This window comes from Grampus griseus (assembly GCF_964374135.1).
Source record: "Grampus griseus genome assembly, chromosome: 20".
In the NCBI taxonomy this organism is placed as follows: domain Eukaryota; kingdom Metazoa; phylum Chordata; class Mammalia; order Artiodactyla; family Delphinidae; genus Grampus; species Grampus griseus.
The window spans coordinates 25,062,704-25,080,801 of NC_139014.1; the positions used below are offsets into that span (position 1 = coordinate 25,062,704).

Genomic DNA, 18,098 nt, shown 5'->3' on the forward strand with positions numbered 1-18,098 from the left:
CTCTGGCCCTTGTAAGTCACTTCATCTTTTTACCCTGGAGGCCCTGAGAATTTTTATGAATCTTTAAAGTTGTATAGCTTTACTAGAATATTATCTTGGAGTTTATATTCTGGTATGAACTTTTCATATATTCAAAATTCAAGATTCAGATCTTTTATTTCCAGAAAGTTTTCTTGATTATGCGTTTAAATGTTATGCTTTTATTCCTCTGCCTTCTTGAGAGACACCAATTACATGTGAGACTTTTTGTACCCACCTTTCACTAAAACTGTCATTTTCATTCTCTTAGTTTTGTTTTTCTTCTATGTCTTTTATTACATTTGCATTTGACTCTATTGTTTGTTGGGAAACTTGTAACTTAGTCTTCATTTCTGATATGATTTTTTTCCTTCTACTTTCTCAGTTTAATCTAATCTGACTTTATTTCATCCTGTTTTTTGTCCCTTTCTGTTCTGTGTTATATTTCTGAGTGAAGGTATTTTTTTACCCTTATCTCCAAATATGGTCTGAAGATGTTTTATTTCATTTTGAGTATTATTGTGTCAATTTTCTTCTGCCTCACGTTTTTCTTTTTTGGGGGAGGAGAGATACTCATCAGCTGATATGCTTTGACTCACACTGTTTCTTCTCAGAGAAGTTCTGTATGGATGTGATCCATTCTTTTCTATTTCTATTCATTTCATGGTCAGAGTTCCTAGTTAAAGAACATCCTCTTTCTTTTTCTGAAAGATTATTAATTTTTTCCTCTTCCTTCTTTCTCTTTATCCATGACTCCAAGTCTCCATGTCTTCACTCCTTCCCTATGAAGCACTGGTAATTTCAGCTTACCAATTCTGGTATTGCTTGCATTCAAGCTCTTCTCTGTGGCTGGAACTGTGAACTATCAGATTTCAAACCTGTGTTCAGTATTTTGGAACTTAAGTGATGAATTTCTCTCTTTTGGAAGTGGTACTTTTGTGCTTCATCTAAGCCTTCCATGTCCCTAAACTCTTTCAACAAACCTGTTAAGACTTCCCTTTCCCACTCTTCATATGGGCAGGAGGAGCGCTTGGAATCTGATTTCTCTGCTTATAGCTAATTTGAAGGTTGTGGTAATCTGTTTCTTAATGCTGAAGGCAGGGGTGGTGCGTGATTTATACATGCTTTTTTTTATTGGTTTATAGGTAGGTGGGTGGGAAAATTGCATCAGGCTTCTGCCACTGTTCTCCAGAAGAAGTCTATACATACATGTTTAAGTAGTATATTAGAATATATTATCTTAGAAATATTGCTTTTGCCATTTTCTGAAACACTTCCCCTGTCACACATTAGATTCACTTTTTGTATCACTTGACAGTTTTCCAGAGTAAGTCTTGTTCATTTTCATCTAATTTGGTTTAGAAACACATTTTCTCTACAGGAGTTTATTTGTGAATTCCGCAGTAACCTTATGAAATACTTTTGCTCCTTATTTGTAAAAAGTCTGTTAAGATTAGTAATACAACTAATATAAGTCATAGAACTTAAAGGATGCTTAATATGTGCTAGGGACATTCTAAGCACTTAATATATAGCAATGCATTTAATCCTTACAAATATTATTACTCCCTTTTTACAAATGAGGAAGCAGAGGTTCAAACGGATTAAGTAATTTGCCCAAGGTCACAGAGCTAAAATGAACACTAGCAATATGAATCAAGGGAATAATCTTAAATCTATGTTCAATTTTAACCTCCTTTCTCTTTCTTTCTTAATTATGGTTCTATCAGCTAACTTCTGTAAGCACAGAAAACAAATATCAAATAAAACTGTTTCAGGTAATGTGCCATTCTGAACACACTGCTCTTCAAAATAAAACTGAAAAACCATGTTAGGTGACTACTCAAGGCTTTGAATATAAGGTGATGGGATGACTGCAGGTGGTGAGACCTTGCCTAATATTAGGGCATATATGGTAACTCCTCAACTAGCACAGAGGAAGTCAAAATATAATACCTAAAATTCATACATCAGGTAATGGAAGTCTAATATTTAGAATTATGGAGATGGATATTAGATCAAAAAGATAAAAGAATTAAAAGTAGTTGTCTCAGGACTTCCCTAGCAGTCCAGTGGTTAAGATTCCGTGCTTCCACTGCAGGGGGCATGGATTTGATCCCTGGTCAGGAAACTAAGATCCCACATGCCATGAGGCACGGCCAAAAAAAAAAAAAGTACTTGTCTCATGAAAGCTGAACTGGGAAGAGAAAAAAAGATTGCTGCAAGGGATCCTTTTTGGGGGTACACTTCTACTATTGTTTACATGGTACTATCAAGTGCATGCATTTGTTTTATAAAAATAAAAGTTAATTTTTATAAAGTATAAACTACCTCTAAAGAATTCAATAATTGGTAAAAAAATTGAGAGACTGATGATATCTGGCATTGGTAAATTTATGTATGGGAGAAAAAGCACTCATATACACTTGGTAGGAAGGCAAACATATGCCATCTTTTTGGAAGGCAATTTGCATTACTTATGAAAACTTAAAAAAAATGAGCATGCCTTTGACCAGGGAATTCCACTTTCAGGAATCTGTCCTTCAGAAATACTCATAGGACACAAGAATCCATGTGGAAGGATATTTCTTGCAGCAATAATGTAACAGTGAAAAACTGAAGGCAATCTAACCATCAGTAGGGGGGTGATTTACTATAGGTAAAATACTGAGTAAAAAGTATTTGAAATACTGAAAAAAAGTAAATTGCCAAATACGAATAATATGACTCATTTTTTATTAAAAGAAACAATATATGCTGGTATATGCACAGATTGATATATCTGTGTTTGTTTATGTATGCATTTAGAAAGATCCTGAAGGAATAGCTAAACTGTTAACAGTGTGAGAATGGGATGGGAGGATAATTTTAACTTTTCCATATTTTTCATTTTTTTTTTAAAAACAGTAAATATGTAACACTTCTATAATGAAAAATAAAACAAAAAAGAGGTTTTTAGAGTGACAAAATGTAGGAAGTCATAAATTGCAGTAGAATTTCATTTTCCTACCGTGACTGTAACCCTGATGAACCTTCCTCCTTATAAAATCTACAAAGGAATTAAAAAGTATAACCATTAACTTATTTGTATAATCACCCCACAGGTTGCAATAAAAGTGTAAACCTCTCCAGGAGAAATTTTACAGAAAATATTTGAGATTCTAAATGCAAGCACATATAAATATGCAACCAAGTCCTAATAGCATAATTTCAACATGAATAAACTAATCAAAAGTTAACCAATTCTCCATTATCCACACTAACAGGGTACAGTGACCCATATAATTATCAAAGTTTTATATTTAGTCATGGAATATAAGTTTTCTAGAACCTTAAGTCTGAACGTTGTATGTGTGAACTGACAAAGTTCAAAATAAGAATTAACAGATACTCTATGATGACTGGACTCAGTAAGAGCTACTTAGCTCTTGCTGCTTTCTTCCTCATACCACTATCAAGATACAATTCACTGGGCTAAACAGAAAGGCCTTCTGGCTTTCTAAGTTTACTATTAGGAGAAAAATAAATGGTAAGGATTTGGGATTGTTGGGTTTTTGTTTCCCACAAGTTCAATGTGAAAGAGTAAGTCCATGTCAAAAATACAGTCATCGAAACTGAAAGCAATAATATCCTGAATATCCCACCTAGAGAAAGTGAAAAGTACCCAGAGAAGGACAGGAGAGGACAATGTTCTACATAACAATACTCTAAGATTTAAAGCAACAGTGAGCAAAGGGAAGCTATCTTTGATATATAAAAAATACAAATTTCTATCTCTTTGGGTTCAAGTCCTGGTTCTATTACGCAGGACTTTGGATGTAACAATTATTTGGGTCTCAGTTTCCCTTTCTTCTAAATAAGGAAAACACCACTTACCACACAGGAAGGATGTTTGAAAAATAAAATAATTCACATGAATGCACTTTCAGTTCTTCAGAAGAAAGTTATGACTCCTTAAGTATGAACCTGAAAAGCTAATTAAAAATAAGATGACCTCGTCAAAATTAAGTCTGAAATACAGTAACCGAGAGGGTCTTTGAGATCATTCATTATCAGCTATCAATTCTACTCCAAATAACTGAATTTATATTAAGGCTGGGCTGAAGTGTAAATGTAATTTAAGTAATCAAACAAGAGCATTTATAATGTTAATGTAGCAAAAATAAGTTAAATAGGTTATTCAGCATCATCTTGATTTGATATACCTAAAAATACTGATGCAAAATGATGACATTCTCTTGGTGTTTATCTTTTAAAAATATATTTGGAGCTGGTTGCTCAAAAGATACACAATCACTAACAATAAACACTATAGGGTATTAATAATGGAACAATTGAAATAAGAGTTAAACACACATATGCACACAAGGGGGTTATTTCTCTGGTGTATAAAATAATCTGAAACTAGCTAATTAAAATTTTGAAGTCTAATAGTAAAGTAATAGATGGTATTATCCAACATTTACTGAGCAATATATACAAATCATTATGCTAAGCACCAGAAGTACAAAAAAGTGTTAAACTTAATATGCACATCCTAAAACTAGACTATAAACTACGGCCAAATAGTTGAGACAACAAGAAATTACTATATTAATTAATGCGTATTGTATATAACTAGTTCTACAATATAAGTAGGAATTAGATAATAACAGTGAAAAGGGAAATAAGAAAAAGGGATTCTGGATAGATATCTTAACATTTTATCATTTATAGCAGCTCCCATTTTCTTATACAGTGGTCATCACATCTGACTGGAGGTTTACGGAAACCTTGGGAGGAAGGCACGGCTGATTCCTGGCTGGCCCTTATTTTAGATGAGGAAAATGACGCCTGAAGAGATTAGGCAACCTGCATTAAGATCACAGGTCAGGAGGTGGCAGAGGCAGAGCCTGGCCAGTTTGCCAACTTTGTCCGTAGCTCATTTCTACTACATTACATTTTAAGTTATCAATACTAAAGTGAGAACTAGAAGGGAGCTCAGAAATCTTCTCATGCAGTATTGCTCTAACCAATCTGATAAACCTTTCTGAAGAAGGCTCCACCGCAGACCTACTGATTGATCACCCACAAGAGGGAGGTTTTGTATTTTTATAAGATCCCCAAGAGGTGATTGTGGTGATGAGCTAAGCTTGGAAAACACTGTTCTATTATCTGTCCAGTGTGGCAGACATGTGGCTATTTAAATTTACACTTGATTAAATGAGATTGAAAATTGGGCTCCTCAGCCACACTAGTTACCCTTTAAGTGCTCAACAGCCACATGTGGCTAGTGGCCACCATACAGATGGCACAGATATAGGACAGTTCCATCACTGCAGAAAGTTCTATTGGATAATGTTAATTCTAGACCAACCTTTCCACTCTAAGGATGAGAAAACTGAGGCATAGAATCTTGTCCAACAAGGCATATGAAGTTATTTAGTGGCAGAATTGAAATGCTAACCTAATCTGCCAGTGTCCCTCATACTGCATCACTTCATCCCCATAAATTTAGGGTTTATTCAAATGGGAATTGTTTTCTTTCCACCCTTCCTTGTGGGTTGCAGTAAGAAATTTTAAATTTATGGGAAAAAAATCCTAAAAAAACAAAGGCTTATTTAAAATTCATGACTAAAATCAAACAATTTGCAATTTTTGTATAAAATTAAAAGTAGCCTTGGACAGTTAAGAATACCCTAGTGTTAGGATGCATATCTTAGTTTAACTATTAACTCCTTCCTCTTTTACCATCCTGATGTTTTTATCTTTCTTTTGGATCTGAAACTCTGAAACTAATGATAATTGGCTTACCTTAACATTATAAATATGAAAAAGTTAAATCTTACTTAGCAAACATTTTAAAGATGAACAATTGAGAAACAAAGAGCAACCAAAAGAATAGTGACTTGTCTAATTTTAGGATGTGGTCACTCAAATCACTGAGAACTCATGGCTTTCAGTAATCTAGTGGTTTTGTATTTATAACATTAATAGGTTGTTTTCACTTCTAAGCTATAGTTTAACCTTCCTTTGACAACTATGTTACATTTAAAACAATTTAAATAGTTTTAATTTCTGATGAAACTGAGGGTTTGAAGCCTCTGAACATCTAAGAAAAGGTTTAGACACTAATTAAATCAACATATAACCAGCCATAAAAATATACAGTAGTGTCTTCTTTAAAAATAAAACCAGTCATTCCTGTCTAGTATGTTTAGAATGCAAACGTCTCCAAAGTCAGTCAGCTTAAGTCATGACAGTTCATGTTTAAAGTGAACAGGAACTTGGGAATTTCACGTTAATGAAAACTTTCAAGACAGAATTATGCAGCTCCATTAACTTTTATCAGTATCTAGTATTCATTCCCATGTTAACTTTCAGTGACTAGATTTAGAGAAAATATCACATGTCAAAGTGTGTACAAAATTAAAAACTGGACAGTTAAAAAACATGGTTCAACATAAGATATTTATGAACAGATACTTATTCAGACAGTTTTTGCCATAATTTGCAAGTCACCCAGAAGCGTGGAGTATGGGGTTCTACATAAGTAGAAGCTACTTGTTATTCAGGGAAGGAGGTGGTGCAAAAAAAGACAGCTATTTTCTTTCTAAACACTCATCGGTGTAGAGGTAAACAAATGAAAAAAAATACAGTGTAAGCACATTAGAGCAGAGCAACAGTCTCCAAGTCATAAAAGGGGGAGAGAAAACAATTTCTGTGCTCTAACATTTTAACCGGGGGACTGGGAGTTTAAAGTAAAATTCATTCTCTGGCTTTTATACTAGATTCATTACCTCTACATTTTATCTGTTACGTCTTGACTCCCACTTCACCATATTAGGAAGAGGAAAACATGTGCCCCCAAGATTCCTATGCCAATAAAACTTCTCTTGGAAGCAGCATAGCTCACCAAATGAAGGAGAGTATTAGAAAAATGCTAAGTGACAATAGTAGAACTGAACTATCTAAACCACCGAGTGATAACTACTGATGTATACTAATACAAGAAGCATGAAAAATATTGCAAACTCTAGGCAAATATTAAAAGTGTTGCAAAAATTTCATATCTCATTAAAAATTGGAAACGAAAAAGAGAATGTATTGTGAAGGAGGGGCCCCAAGCAGGAAGCCCAGCTTGAAAGGAAAACACAGGTCAAAAGGAGGTGGTGGTGGGGAGTGCAGTTCTTCTGATCATCCCTCTACCAGGAGATGCTTCTAACAGCTTTGGTACTATCTCCAAGAGGCAATTTAGGCATCCCTTAGGGAAAGTGATTTAGGCAACGAGAAATGTGATTTGAGATAGAATGCTGAAATTTCTAACTTTAAAAAGATGCACTAGTGAGAGAAAACAGCCATGAAATTCCCAGATCCTATTTCCCAAACTTCCTGTAGAAAAATATCAACCATTCTCAGACATAGAAGCCAGCACATTTGAACTGACAAATGTAACAAAACAAAGTTTTCAGACGGCTCTCACTATCTCTCAAGCCCTCCTTCCCCCACTTCCCTGCTGTTCTTTCCTGGCACACAAAATATAGGCCAATGAGCAGTGGGTGAGGAGAATGTGAGAGAAAATTTGAGAAGTAAAAAGGGAATCCACTTAATAAGGACATGAATGAGTCTAAAGAGTCTAATAAGGGTAGGCAGACAACAATCAGAACTGAACGGCAAGGGCTTTCCATGGCAGCAGCGAGCGCTCAGTGTTTGCAGGGGTTTAGGCAGAGGCCAGGCTACCTACCACTTGTCAGAGAGGCTGCACAGGGGACGGCTGCTTTGGGTGACCTCTAATGTCTCTTCCGACTCTGAAATGTTAGGATTCTTATTTCACAAAAGAGAACGCAACGGTCGTAAAAGCCCACCGACCTAGAACCCTTTTAAATAGGCGGCGGCTTCCCAATCACCACTCCCACCTCTCCCATCCCACACGTGCCCACCCCGCCCCCTTTCAATTTTTCCACCTCCACGTGCGAAACGCCTCGTGGCACCTGCCCCACAGCCGAGAGGCGCCTTCCCCTGCAAAGCACCAAAACTCTGCCCCCTTGGGAGAAGTGAAGACTCCACTCCCCGATTCTTGGGCGGCCAAAAAAGGAAGTCTCAAATCCAGCCTTTCTCCCCAAGCCAGAGCTGAAGGGGGACGGGAGACCGGAACGAAGAGAACTTTCTTCTAAAATTTTTCTTCCAAAAAGTAAAGAGGATAGAGAGAACCCTGATGAGTCCGGGGATGGGGGGAGGGGAACCCCCGAATCGTTTAACGGCCGGTAGGGGGAGGGGGGCTCCGGAGGTGGAGGGGGCGTGGGATGGAGAAGCAGGCCTGGGAGCGGGGTCAGGGGGCTGCAGGGGTTCCTGGGGTCGGGGGGCTGCCGGCGTCCCCCCAACCTGGCACACAAAGCAGATGCCGCGCTCGGCTCTCACCAGATCCTTTGTGTTTTCCATCAGGGCCTCATGGGTAGGGGCTGTCCGTGCTCCCCGGGCCCGCGGCGCCCCCTCCCGAGCTGGGGGCAGGCGCCTCTCCCCGGGACTACGGCGACTACAGGGGGGCCCCGACTGGGCCCAGACCGGTGGCGGCGGCGGCAGCCCCCGGATTTCCCCCCTTTAACTCGGGTGGCCCCAGGATATCAACAACATTAGCATAGCCCTCCCTCCCCAGCGCGCCTGCGCCGTGACCCGCGCCCCGATTGGCCCACTTCCCTACATACCCTCCGTCTGTCTTCCAGCGTGGGACCCTCTGCAGGCTCCGTACTCCGAGGGCCGTACCAAGACGAAGGGGTGGAAAAGGCGATTGGGCTCCTGTAAGTCGAGTGGTTAAAAAGTTAGGAAGAAGAGTAGCAGTTTTAGCCTGTCATCTCAGTTTATACCCTGGCTTTCTTGCGCTCCTTTCAATCAATTGCAGCTGCGAAGTTCTGTTGGAAAAAAATTTCCACTCCAGTCACGCCGCTTCCCCCTCCACCCGGAAGATTGGTTCTCTCGGAGGAACTCCCACACGGGGAGGGGCTCGTGAGGGGATGGGCGTTACACAAGGGGGACAGTGCTGGTCACGTGCTCACAGGGCGGTGCAGCCTCTTTCCGGCCCCCCGTGGCCTCAGCCGCTACGAAAAGCAAGGGCCTCGGCGCACGCGCAGTGAGGATCCACGTGAGCACCTGCGTTCCTTCTCAAACCGAACCATGCCGCCGGAACGGAGGAGCCGAACGAGACCGGACCGGAGAGCCGGAGCGAGACCAGACCGGAAGACCCGAATGAGGCCGGACGATAGAGCCGCGGGGCCGGGCGGGCCGCTCCAAAAGGCTGCTCCTTCATTTCAGCGGAAATCGCCGGCCCGGCCGCGCGCGGCGGCCGCCGTAGTCGCGGCCGAGGAAGAGAGACGGCTCCGGCAGCGGAACCGCCAGACGCTGGAGGAGGACAAGCCGGCCGTGGAGCGGTGCTTGGAGGAGCTGGTCTTCGGCGACGTCGAGGACGACGAGGACGCGCTGCTGCGGCGTCTGCGGGGCCCGCGGGTGAGGGAGGCCGCGGCGTGCGGGCTGGGCGCTCGGTGGGCGGTGTGCCTCCGAGGGCGGAGCCTGGGCGACCTGTGGCGCAGGGGAGCGTTCAGGTGGGAGGGAACCGGGAATGCGGGCGCCGCGGGGTGCCAGACTGAAAGTCCCGGGAGGGCGGAGACCGCGCCTTTCTCCGCCCCCGAGGGAGCCGCTGAGCCTGGTATGCAGCAGGTGTTCAACACATATTCGTTTAGCCAACTAATCGTGAGCATCTTTCGATTAGTGGCAGTGGCTCAGTTCCACTGTTTTCTCCCCAGGCTCAGTGTTTCTTCTCTCTTGGTCATTCAATCGCCTGCCTCAATACTTTGCTGTGATTCAGAGGTTGCACTTCGTTTGTGAAATCAGAATTCGTGGGCACAGGCCTGGGAGTCTGTTTTAACAACCACATCGAGTGGTTGATAAGCCAGCTTTTGAGAGTGACCGTGTATTCGTCTATTAAAGTAATATTTGTGAGCCAGTTTGGCGCCAGATACTTCTCCTGGCAGTGCAAACCCTGCATGATTAATTGATTATAATTTTTTTGCATGCTTTTTGCTTTTTTTTTTTTTTCATCCTATACGTGTCTTTTCTTCCAATATAGGAAGTCTCAGGCAGTTTCTAGGCACTGGAGGAGAAACAGCAGTGGACGAAAACTAACAAAAATCCCTGCCTTCTTGGAGCTTGGATACTTAGTGGCAGAGGCAGAAGATAAAATTCAAGTTATGTCAGTGAAGTGCTGAAGGAAAAAAAAAATAAAGGCGTTCAAGAAAGGGAGATAAGCGTGTGTCGAGGGGGCCTGTGAAATTTTACATAGGGTAGTCAAGCAAAGCCTCACTGAGAATTACTCAGTTTGATAAACGAATGCAGACCTACCAAGTATCAGTTGATTGCCAGAACCTCATTTGGGTGCTTATGGGAGAGGTTGCAGAATCTAGTTGGGAGATAGAGAAATGCTACTGGAAAAATGCTGAACTGTGTGACAGTTTCCCATTCGGGAAAAGAAACAGTTTAAGTGAGGTGGGGTTTGTTGGGCTTTGAAGGATCATAGGCCAATAATAGAGCAAGTAGAAATCATTTGGACATTTCTATCATGTGGTTTTGGGAAAGCTCTCAAGCTCACTTCAGGTGAAATTCTGTGGTCTAGATTTAGATTTGTTTGGGTAGTATAAAGTTTCTTGAGGAGGTAAGGGGTCAAGAACAGTTAAGAAAAGTGGAGAAGTATGTTTATGAATATGAAATATGACTTAATTATGACATTCAGTCATGTTATTTTATCTTTGGTGTCTGCCTTTGGTCCTGTGATTTCTGTAGTTCTGTGATTTTCCCTGCTCCTTTATTCATCTGTCAACTTACCTTTTTTACTTGTCTTACTTGGTTTTTTCCTTTCAGCAAGTTGACTCTTTGACTATTCCAATCTTACCTCATGTGTCCAACGGGGGGTGCCATTCTCTAATCTCCTCATTTTCTGTTCGATCTCCAGCATTTGCTGTGGTAGCATTCTGTCCCATAATTTGATAAGAGGGCCATGAAAACAAAGCATTCTACAAGCCACTATTCTGCAAAGTCTGCCACCATGGGGTATGAAAGACTCAGTGCTTGTGGGTATTTTGTCTTTTCTAGGTTCAAGTACAAGAAGACTCAGGTGACTCTGAAGTGGAGAATGAAGCAAAAGATAATTTTCCACCTCAGAAGAAGCCAGTTTGGTTGGATGAAGAAGATGAAGATGAGGAGATGTAGGTTGCCTAATTTTTCTTCTGGAGTCCCTGATTCTTCAAAAGTTACTTTGCAGGTTTTAAGAAAGTTCTCTTTCTGAATATGTGAGTACGTGAAGACTTGAAAAATACTGGAAAGTATAGCAAAGATCATTCATAATCCCATCACCAAGGGAGAACCACTGTTAACATGTTGGCATACATCTCTCCCTCTTTCTTCTGTGCTGTATAGAAAAGCTAAAAGAGCACAGTGTTTGGGGTCAGACCTGAGTTTGCCTCCTAGTTAGGCCAGTTCCTAACTGACCATTGGCAAGTTTGGAACCTACCTTTTCTCATGTGTAAAATAGGGATAATAGTAACTATATCAGAAGGCTCTTGAGATTAAATAGTGTATGTAGAGCTCTTAACACAATGCCTGAAATTGAGAAAAGACCAAAAAAAGTTAGCCATAATGTACAATATGTACCTTAAGATGAGAATGTATTGTATTGCAAGTATTTTCCCCAATTAAAAAAAAAAACCTTTATAAACATATTAAAATGGATGTATTATAGTCCATTATATGATTTAACCATAATTTACGTAGCTATCGTTGGATAAATATTTTTCCTCTTAATAGATTGATGTTGAGATGAGCATCTTTATGCATAAATCTTTTTCTACTTAAAATTATTTAAGAAAGATTCTTTGAGATAGATGAACTTAGTCAAAGAGCAGACATTTTTAAGGTTCTTGATAAATACTGCCAGGCTGACCCTGAGGTTCTGCTAATTTACCTTTCCATTGAAGAGTGTCCGTTTCACTCCATTTTAAAAGCAATGATTTCTCTGGACTTCCCTGGCGGTCCAAGTGGTTAAGACTTTGCCTTCCAGTGCAGGGGGTGCGGGTTCGATCCCTGGTGGGGGAGCTAAGATCCCACATGCCTTGCGGCCAAAAACCTACAACATAAAACAGAAGCAATATTGTAACAAATTCAATAAAAACTTTGAAAATGGTCCACATCAAAAAAATCTTAAAAAAAAATAAAAGCAATGATTTCTCTTTTTTCAGACATTGTCAGTTTCGGGTGACAGTTTAGGGTAGGAAACATGTAACTTGTGTTGAGAAAACTATTAGTGTTGGTTTTTCTTAAAAGTAGTCTCCATTATGTCTTTGCGTATTTGTCTACTGGAGACTTTCATTTTGTTTTTTTATTTTTAAAATAAAAATTGTACATAAGGTGTACAACATGATAATTTGCTATATGTATACACGGTGAAGTTATTACTATAGTTACGTGAACTAATTAGCATTTCCATTTCTTCAGATGGTTACCATTTTTATTTGTGGTGAGAGCCCCTGAAATCTACTCCCTTAGCTAATTTCCAGCGTACAATATTGTCATTAACTGCAGTCATGCTACGTAACTGCAGCTTTGTACCCTTTAACCAACATCTCCCTATTTCCTCTACCTTCTCACCCCTGGTAACCATCATTCTGCTCTTCGCTTCTACGTATTCTATTCTTTTCAGATTCCACATATAAGTGAGATTATGCAGTACTTCTCTTTGATGTCTGTTTTATTTCACTTAGCTTGACGTCCTCCAGGGTCATCCATGTTGTCGCAAATGGCAGATGAGACTGTTTATTAATGATTTTAGTATATCAGCTCCTTGCATATTGAGAATTTCAAACCTTTATATGTCAAATTTATTGCACATTATCTAGCTTTTTGTTTGCCTTTAAGTTTGTTTTAATGTTGTCTGATGCACAGAATATTTTAATGTTGATGTAGTGAAGTCTATGACACTTTTCCTTTTTTTTTTTTTTTTTTTGGCTGTTGTTTTCAGTAAAAAGTTCTTCAGAGAGAGAGAAATATTTGCCTGTATTTTTCCTTCACAGTATTTTAAGGTTTGGGTTTTTGTTTTTTTTTTGTTTTTTTGTATTTAACTCTGATTTACCTGGAATTTATTTTGGTGAATGGCATAAGCTGTGTCTAGATAAGTAATTGTGAATTTGAAATAACTCTTCAAAGGGTAAACTAGATGATCCAAAATATTGGAGATTCCTTTTTGTTTCGGGAAGAATGGAGAATGTGCATTGGAGATGTTCCACATCTTATAAATCTTGACCTATGTTGTTTGCTCAAAATACTAAAGGCAGCAACTATTTATGTTGATTCTTTAAGTTATTGAAAGCATGCTGTTTTCTGTTTTTTTTATAGGGTTGACATGATGAACAATCGTTTTCGGAAAGATATGATGAAAAATGCCAGTGAAAATAAACTTTCAAAAGATGAGCTTCAAAAGAGACTTAAGGAAGAGTAAGTGTCCTTTTTTATAGGTTTGCCAAGATGTATTTATAACCAGTATTTTATTTTGATTTGCTCAGTCTTTGGCTTCTTGGGTAGTCAGATTTCCGTTTTGAATTGGAAGAGCATTGTTCTTGGAAGACATGATTAAGTTTTAGTATGGGGGCCTGAGAAGGAATCAAGTACAAAAAACTTTGGAAAAAACCTGTAATCCCACCATTTAAATATAATCAATGATATTATTTTTTTTAACATCTTTATTGTAGTATAAACGCTTTACAGTGGTGTGTTAGTTTCTGCTGTATAACAAATCAGCTATACATATATCCCCACATCTCCTCCCTCTTGCATCTCCTTCCCACCTTCCCTATCCCACCCCTCTAGGTGGACACAAAGCACCGAGCTGATCTCCCTGTGCTATATGGCTGCTTCCCACTAACTGTCTGTTTTACATTTGGTAGTGTATATATGTCCATGCCACTCTCTCACTTTGTGTAAGCTTACCCTTCCCCCTGCCCGTGTCCTCAAGTCCATTCTCTGTCTGCGTCTTTATTCCTGTCTTGCCTCTATGTTCTTCAGAACCTTTTTTCTTTTTTTAGATTCCATATATATGTGTTAGCATAGGGTATTTGTTTTTCTCTTTCTGACCTACTTCACTCTGTATGACAGTCTCTAGGTCCATCCACATCTCTGCAAATGGCACAATTTTGTTCCTTTTTATGTGTATTAGCTATTTTAAAGTCCTTGTGTGCTAATTCTGTCAGGTCGGTCATTTCTGTTTCTGTTGACTGCTTTTTCTTCTGGTTATGGTTCATGTTTTTCTGCTTCTCTGTATATCTAGTAATTTTGATTGGATTCTGGGCAGTGTGAATGTTATTCAGTGTCTGGATTTTGTTTTTTGCTTTTAATGTGTGTTGAACTTTGCCTTGGCAGGCAGTTAATTGACTTGGAAATCACTTTGATCCTTTCAGGATTTGTTTTTAGCTTTCTTCTACAGTAGCATTTATTCTAGGCTGGTTTAGCCCCCTTATTAAGTTATGACCTTCCTGGGATCTCTCCTGAATGCCCTGAGTGTTCAGTAAGGACCCTTCCTCTGACTGGTTGAACTCAAATGTCTGAGTTTTGGTTCTGTGCAACTTACAGACCCCTAGTAGTTCTTTGCTTGACCTCATGGAGTTTCATCCTATGAGTGTGCAGTTTAGTATTCAGAAGAAGTGTCTGTGGACCCCTGTGCAGATTTCTGGAGCTCTTTCTCTTTTTCTTCTACAGTTGACTGCCCCTCAAATTCGTGTTGTTTCAGCCTCTTTCAAATCTGATCTTTTTTCTCCTTGTTTCTGTGTCAGGGTCTTATAAAAATGCCTTGAGGGGAAAATCCCAGTAATGGCATTGCTCACCTTGTTATTTTTCTTCTCTTAGAGATCATAGTCCTATGTTGCCTGTTGTCCAATTCCTGAAAATAGTTTCACATATTTTGTCCAGTTTTCTAGTTACTTATGGCTAGTGGGCTTAGTTTGGTGGACTTGTCTGTGATTCTGCATTAAACAGAAAGATTCTTTTCAGGCTTCCAAATACCAGCCCTTCAGAATATAACTGTCATGCTTCTCCTGAAGCTTACTTTTTCCAGGATGAAATGCTCCCATTTTATGCAAAGGATATATGATGAAGTTTTGTTTATTTTACCAATCTGGTTGTTTTCTTTCAGACATGTTCTAGTATTCTTTTGTGTACTCTGTGTACTATAGCATTGATTTATAACCACAAAGAGATTTCTATTTCTTTACTTAGTCACCAAATCTGGTGTGTTGATATGTGCAAATAAGACAACTGTGTAACTAGATGTAAATAAATAACAACAAATATGTATCCAGGTGGTTATTACCAATTTAGGACTATCCTGTGTGAGTAGCCCTTCTGTTCTGAAAGATGATAACTTCTTTGGAAGAGATTCTATTCATGCTCTGACCTATATTCTTGAAATGTATTAAACTCTATATAAATACAGTGGTCACTACAAAATTTTATTTTTACATTTTTGCTTAGATTCCAGCATGCCATGGGGGGAGTACCTGCCTGGGCAGAAACCAATAAGCGGAAAACATCTTCAGATGGTGAGTGTTGACACCTCTGTTTAAGTTGGTAAATAGATTCCTATTCCTGTTCTGTTATTGTTTGAGGTTTCCCACGAGGCTTGTTAAAACCTGGTGTTTGAAATATGTCTTTTTTTTTTTTTTAATGTCTGGTTTTGAAGTCTATCATTTTTCTGAAGGAAGCTCTTCTACAATAGTGTAAGAGGTACTTAGTAGCATATTCTTTACTTGTAGAGACAATAATGGATGGATTTTATGATGTTTTTCCTCAACAGAACTGTGTTACATTATGGCATAGATTAAGTAAAAAATAAGTAGTACTGTTATTTCTTGATTCAGAGCCCCTTCCAAAGACATGAGCAGCTGATCTAGCTATCCACTAGGAAATGGAATGTCTTTCTAAGGAGCACATGTCAGGTTAGGCCCAGATGATTATTCACTTTCTAAAAACCTATTTTTCAACTGCAGATTTTAAGTTTGACTTGTACCAAAACTGTTTTCTGCTGTTTAGATCTTTGAGTTTAGATATTATTTATATGGATGGTTTGGCCAAGATCTGATTTGAGTTCTTGGAGTTATAAATTTTAGCCTTGGAATTGACTTCTGAAATCCTTGAGGAACTCCAGAGTATATCCTCCCATTGTAATACAGGAGCTGCTTTCTTACCATCTTTGGTATCTGATGAACCTCTGTTTGATTATCATCATCACCTCTCCCTCCCATCTCCCCACCCATGTCAGTCTTCATGGTATTCACGTATAGGGAGCCCTTACAAGGAGCCAGTTTTATATAATTCTGTTAGAAAACTTAATCTATTATTAAGTAGAAACTTACCTTCTGGTTTCCAACCAGATTGTTTTAGAGGTTGAAGGACTCTTAGTGATGTAGCCCAACTTTATCTGCTGCAAGAAACTTCTCTATAACATCTGTTAGATGATAATTTAGCCTCTGCTTAAATATTTCAAATAATGTTGTGCTCTTTATTAATTTCTTCCTCTTTTCTTCTTCTCTTTAAAAACTAATTGTAATTTTTTTACTATTGAAATTTGGCCTCCCTACACTGTAGTCCTCCCTTTCGAAGAGATATAATCTTATCTCTCTTTCATATAAAAGTCTTCTGTTATTTGAGAAATGTCTTTCCAGGTTTTTTTAAATATGTTAATCATCTTGTCCTGTCACTGTTTTTTTTGGCCGCCCCACGCAGCATGTGGGATCCTAGTTCCCAGGCCAGGGATCGAACCCATGCCCACTGCATTGGGAGCGTGGAGTCTTAACCACTGGACCACCAGGGAAGTCCCATCCTGTCACTTCTTTTTACATGGCATAATTATAAATCTCGGTCATCAGTTTACCTTCCTGGATGAAATATAATTTTATTATCCATTTTAGAATATTGGATTCATAGAACTACAGCAGTTTAGATATAGATTAGGTTTATGCTGACATTGAAGCAGGAAATCTCCCAGATCCCAGTGGCTTAATCCAGTAGAATTGTTTTTTTTCCTGTGAGTACAATTGAGGTGGTGAGAAGGTGATGCTCTACTTAAGGGACCCAAGTTTATAGACATTCTGCCATCTTCAGGCTGGCTCTTGCCATGTTGCCTAGGATATTGACCACCAGTTGACTTATAGGAGAAGAGAGAGAACTCACCAAGGGAAGTTTTTATTGTCCTGTCCTGGAAGTGCTACGTGATACTTTCACCTACATTTTATTGGCCAGAACTCAGTCATGAGGCCACACTAACTGCATGCAATACAAGGAAATATAGATTGTCCTTGTGCCCAGGAGAAAAAGGAAATGAATTAGGTCAACAGTTAGCCAGTCTGTTACTATCTGGGATATCCAAGTCTAATACCTTAATTGTACATATGACAGTAGTAAAGTTCAAAAAGATAGAAGTGACTTGTCCAAGGTATACTTATTGGCGGAGTGGTGACTACAACCCAGCTTCACAGTTATCTCCAACATATTATTTGTTTTTATCTGTAAATACTAGATTATCTTTTTTTTTTTTCCTGAATTACCTTTCCCCCCCCCACCCCCCACTGGCCCACTGGCATGCAGGTTCCCTGACCAGGGATTGAACCTGTGCCCCCTACAGTGGAAGCACGGGGTCTTAACCACTGGACCACCAGGGAAGTCCCTAGATTGAGCATCTTTGAAAGAGAAGTACTCCTCCCTTTAAACACAGCTATAATGCTATTATCATTACACCTTCAGAAATCAGTAGTAATTCCTTAATATTATGGAGTTTTATTGTTGCTGTTTGGTCAATTTATTCACCCCCACCCCCCACCCCCCAGCCCCCTGCCGCAGTATTCCATTGTTTTTAGCTTGCTTTGTATTCTGCTTGGTCTTCATAGGTGCTGTTGAATCTGGCTACATGTCTTTTCTAAGTTTTGGAAATTCTTGCCTGTTATCTCTTCACACGTTGTTTTTGTTCCATTCTTTCTTTCCTTCTGGGATACCAATTACATGTATGTTAAAAATTTTTT

At 39.2% G+C, this 18,098-nt stretch overlaps 2 protein-coding genes across 5 annotated transcripts in view; one reads left to right on the plus strand and one right to left on the minus strand.

Moving 5' to 3' along the window:
• The window catches only part of MBTD1 (mbt domain containing 1), a 67,486-nt gene extending 58,849 nt beyond the window's left edge, over positions 1-8,637 (minus strand). The window contains exons 1-2 of one of the 3 annotated variants that reach the window (XM_082678306.1): positions 8,416-8,637; positions 7,742-7,805 (exon numbers count right to left, since the gene is read on the minus strand). Coding sequence is in view for 1 of the 3 variants with exons in the window: in XM_082678305.1 (XP_082534431.1) it covers positions 8,416-8,436 (21 nt within the window). In the remaining 2 variants the exon portion in view is untranslated. Of the gene's footprint in view, positions 1-3,028; positions 3,069-7,741; positions 7,806-8,415 lie in introns of those variants that run through there. The other 2 variants (XM_082678305.1, XM_082678307.1) reach the window with 2 other exon arrangements.
• Positions 8,638-9,087: 450 nt separating this feature from the next.
• The window catches only part of UTP18 (UTP18 small subunit processome component), a 39,513-nt gene continuing 30,502 nt past the window's right edge, over positions 9,088-18,098 (plus strand). For both annotated transcript variants that reach the window (XM_082678824.1, XM_082678823.1), the window contains exons 1-4: positions 9,088-9,495; positions 11,134-11,246; positions 13,429-13,527; positions 15,556-15,623. In XM_082678824.1, coding sequence (XP_082534950.1) covers positions 9,166-9,495; positions 11,134-11,246; positions 13,429-13,527; positions 15,556-15,623 — 610 coding nt within the window. In that variant the 5' untranslated portion in view covers positions 9,088-9,165. The remainder of the gene's footprint in view (positions 9,496-11,133; positions 11,247-13,428; positions 13,528-15,555; positions 15,624-18,098) is intronic.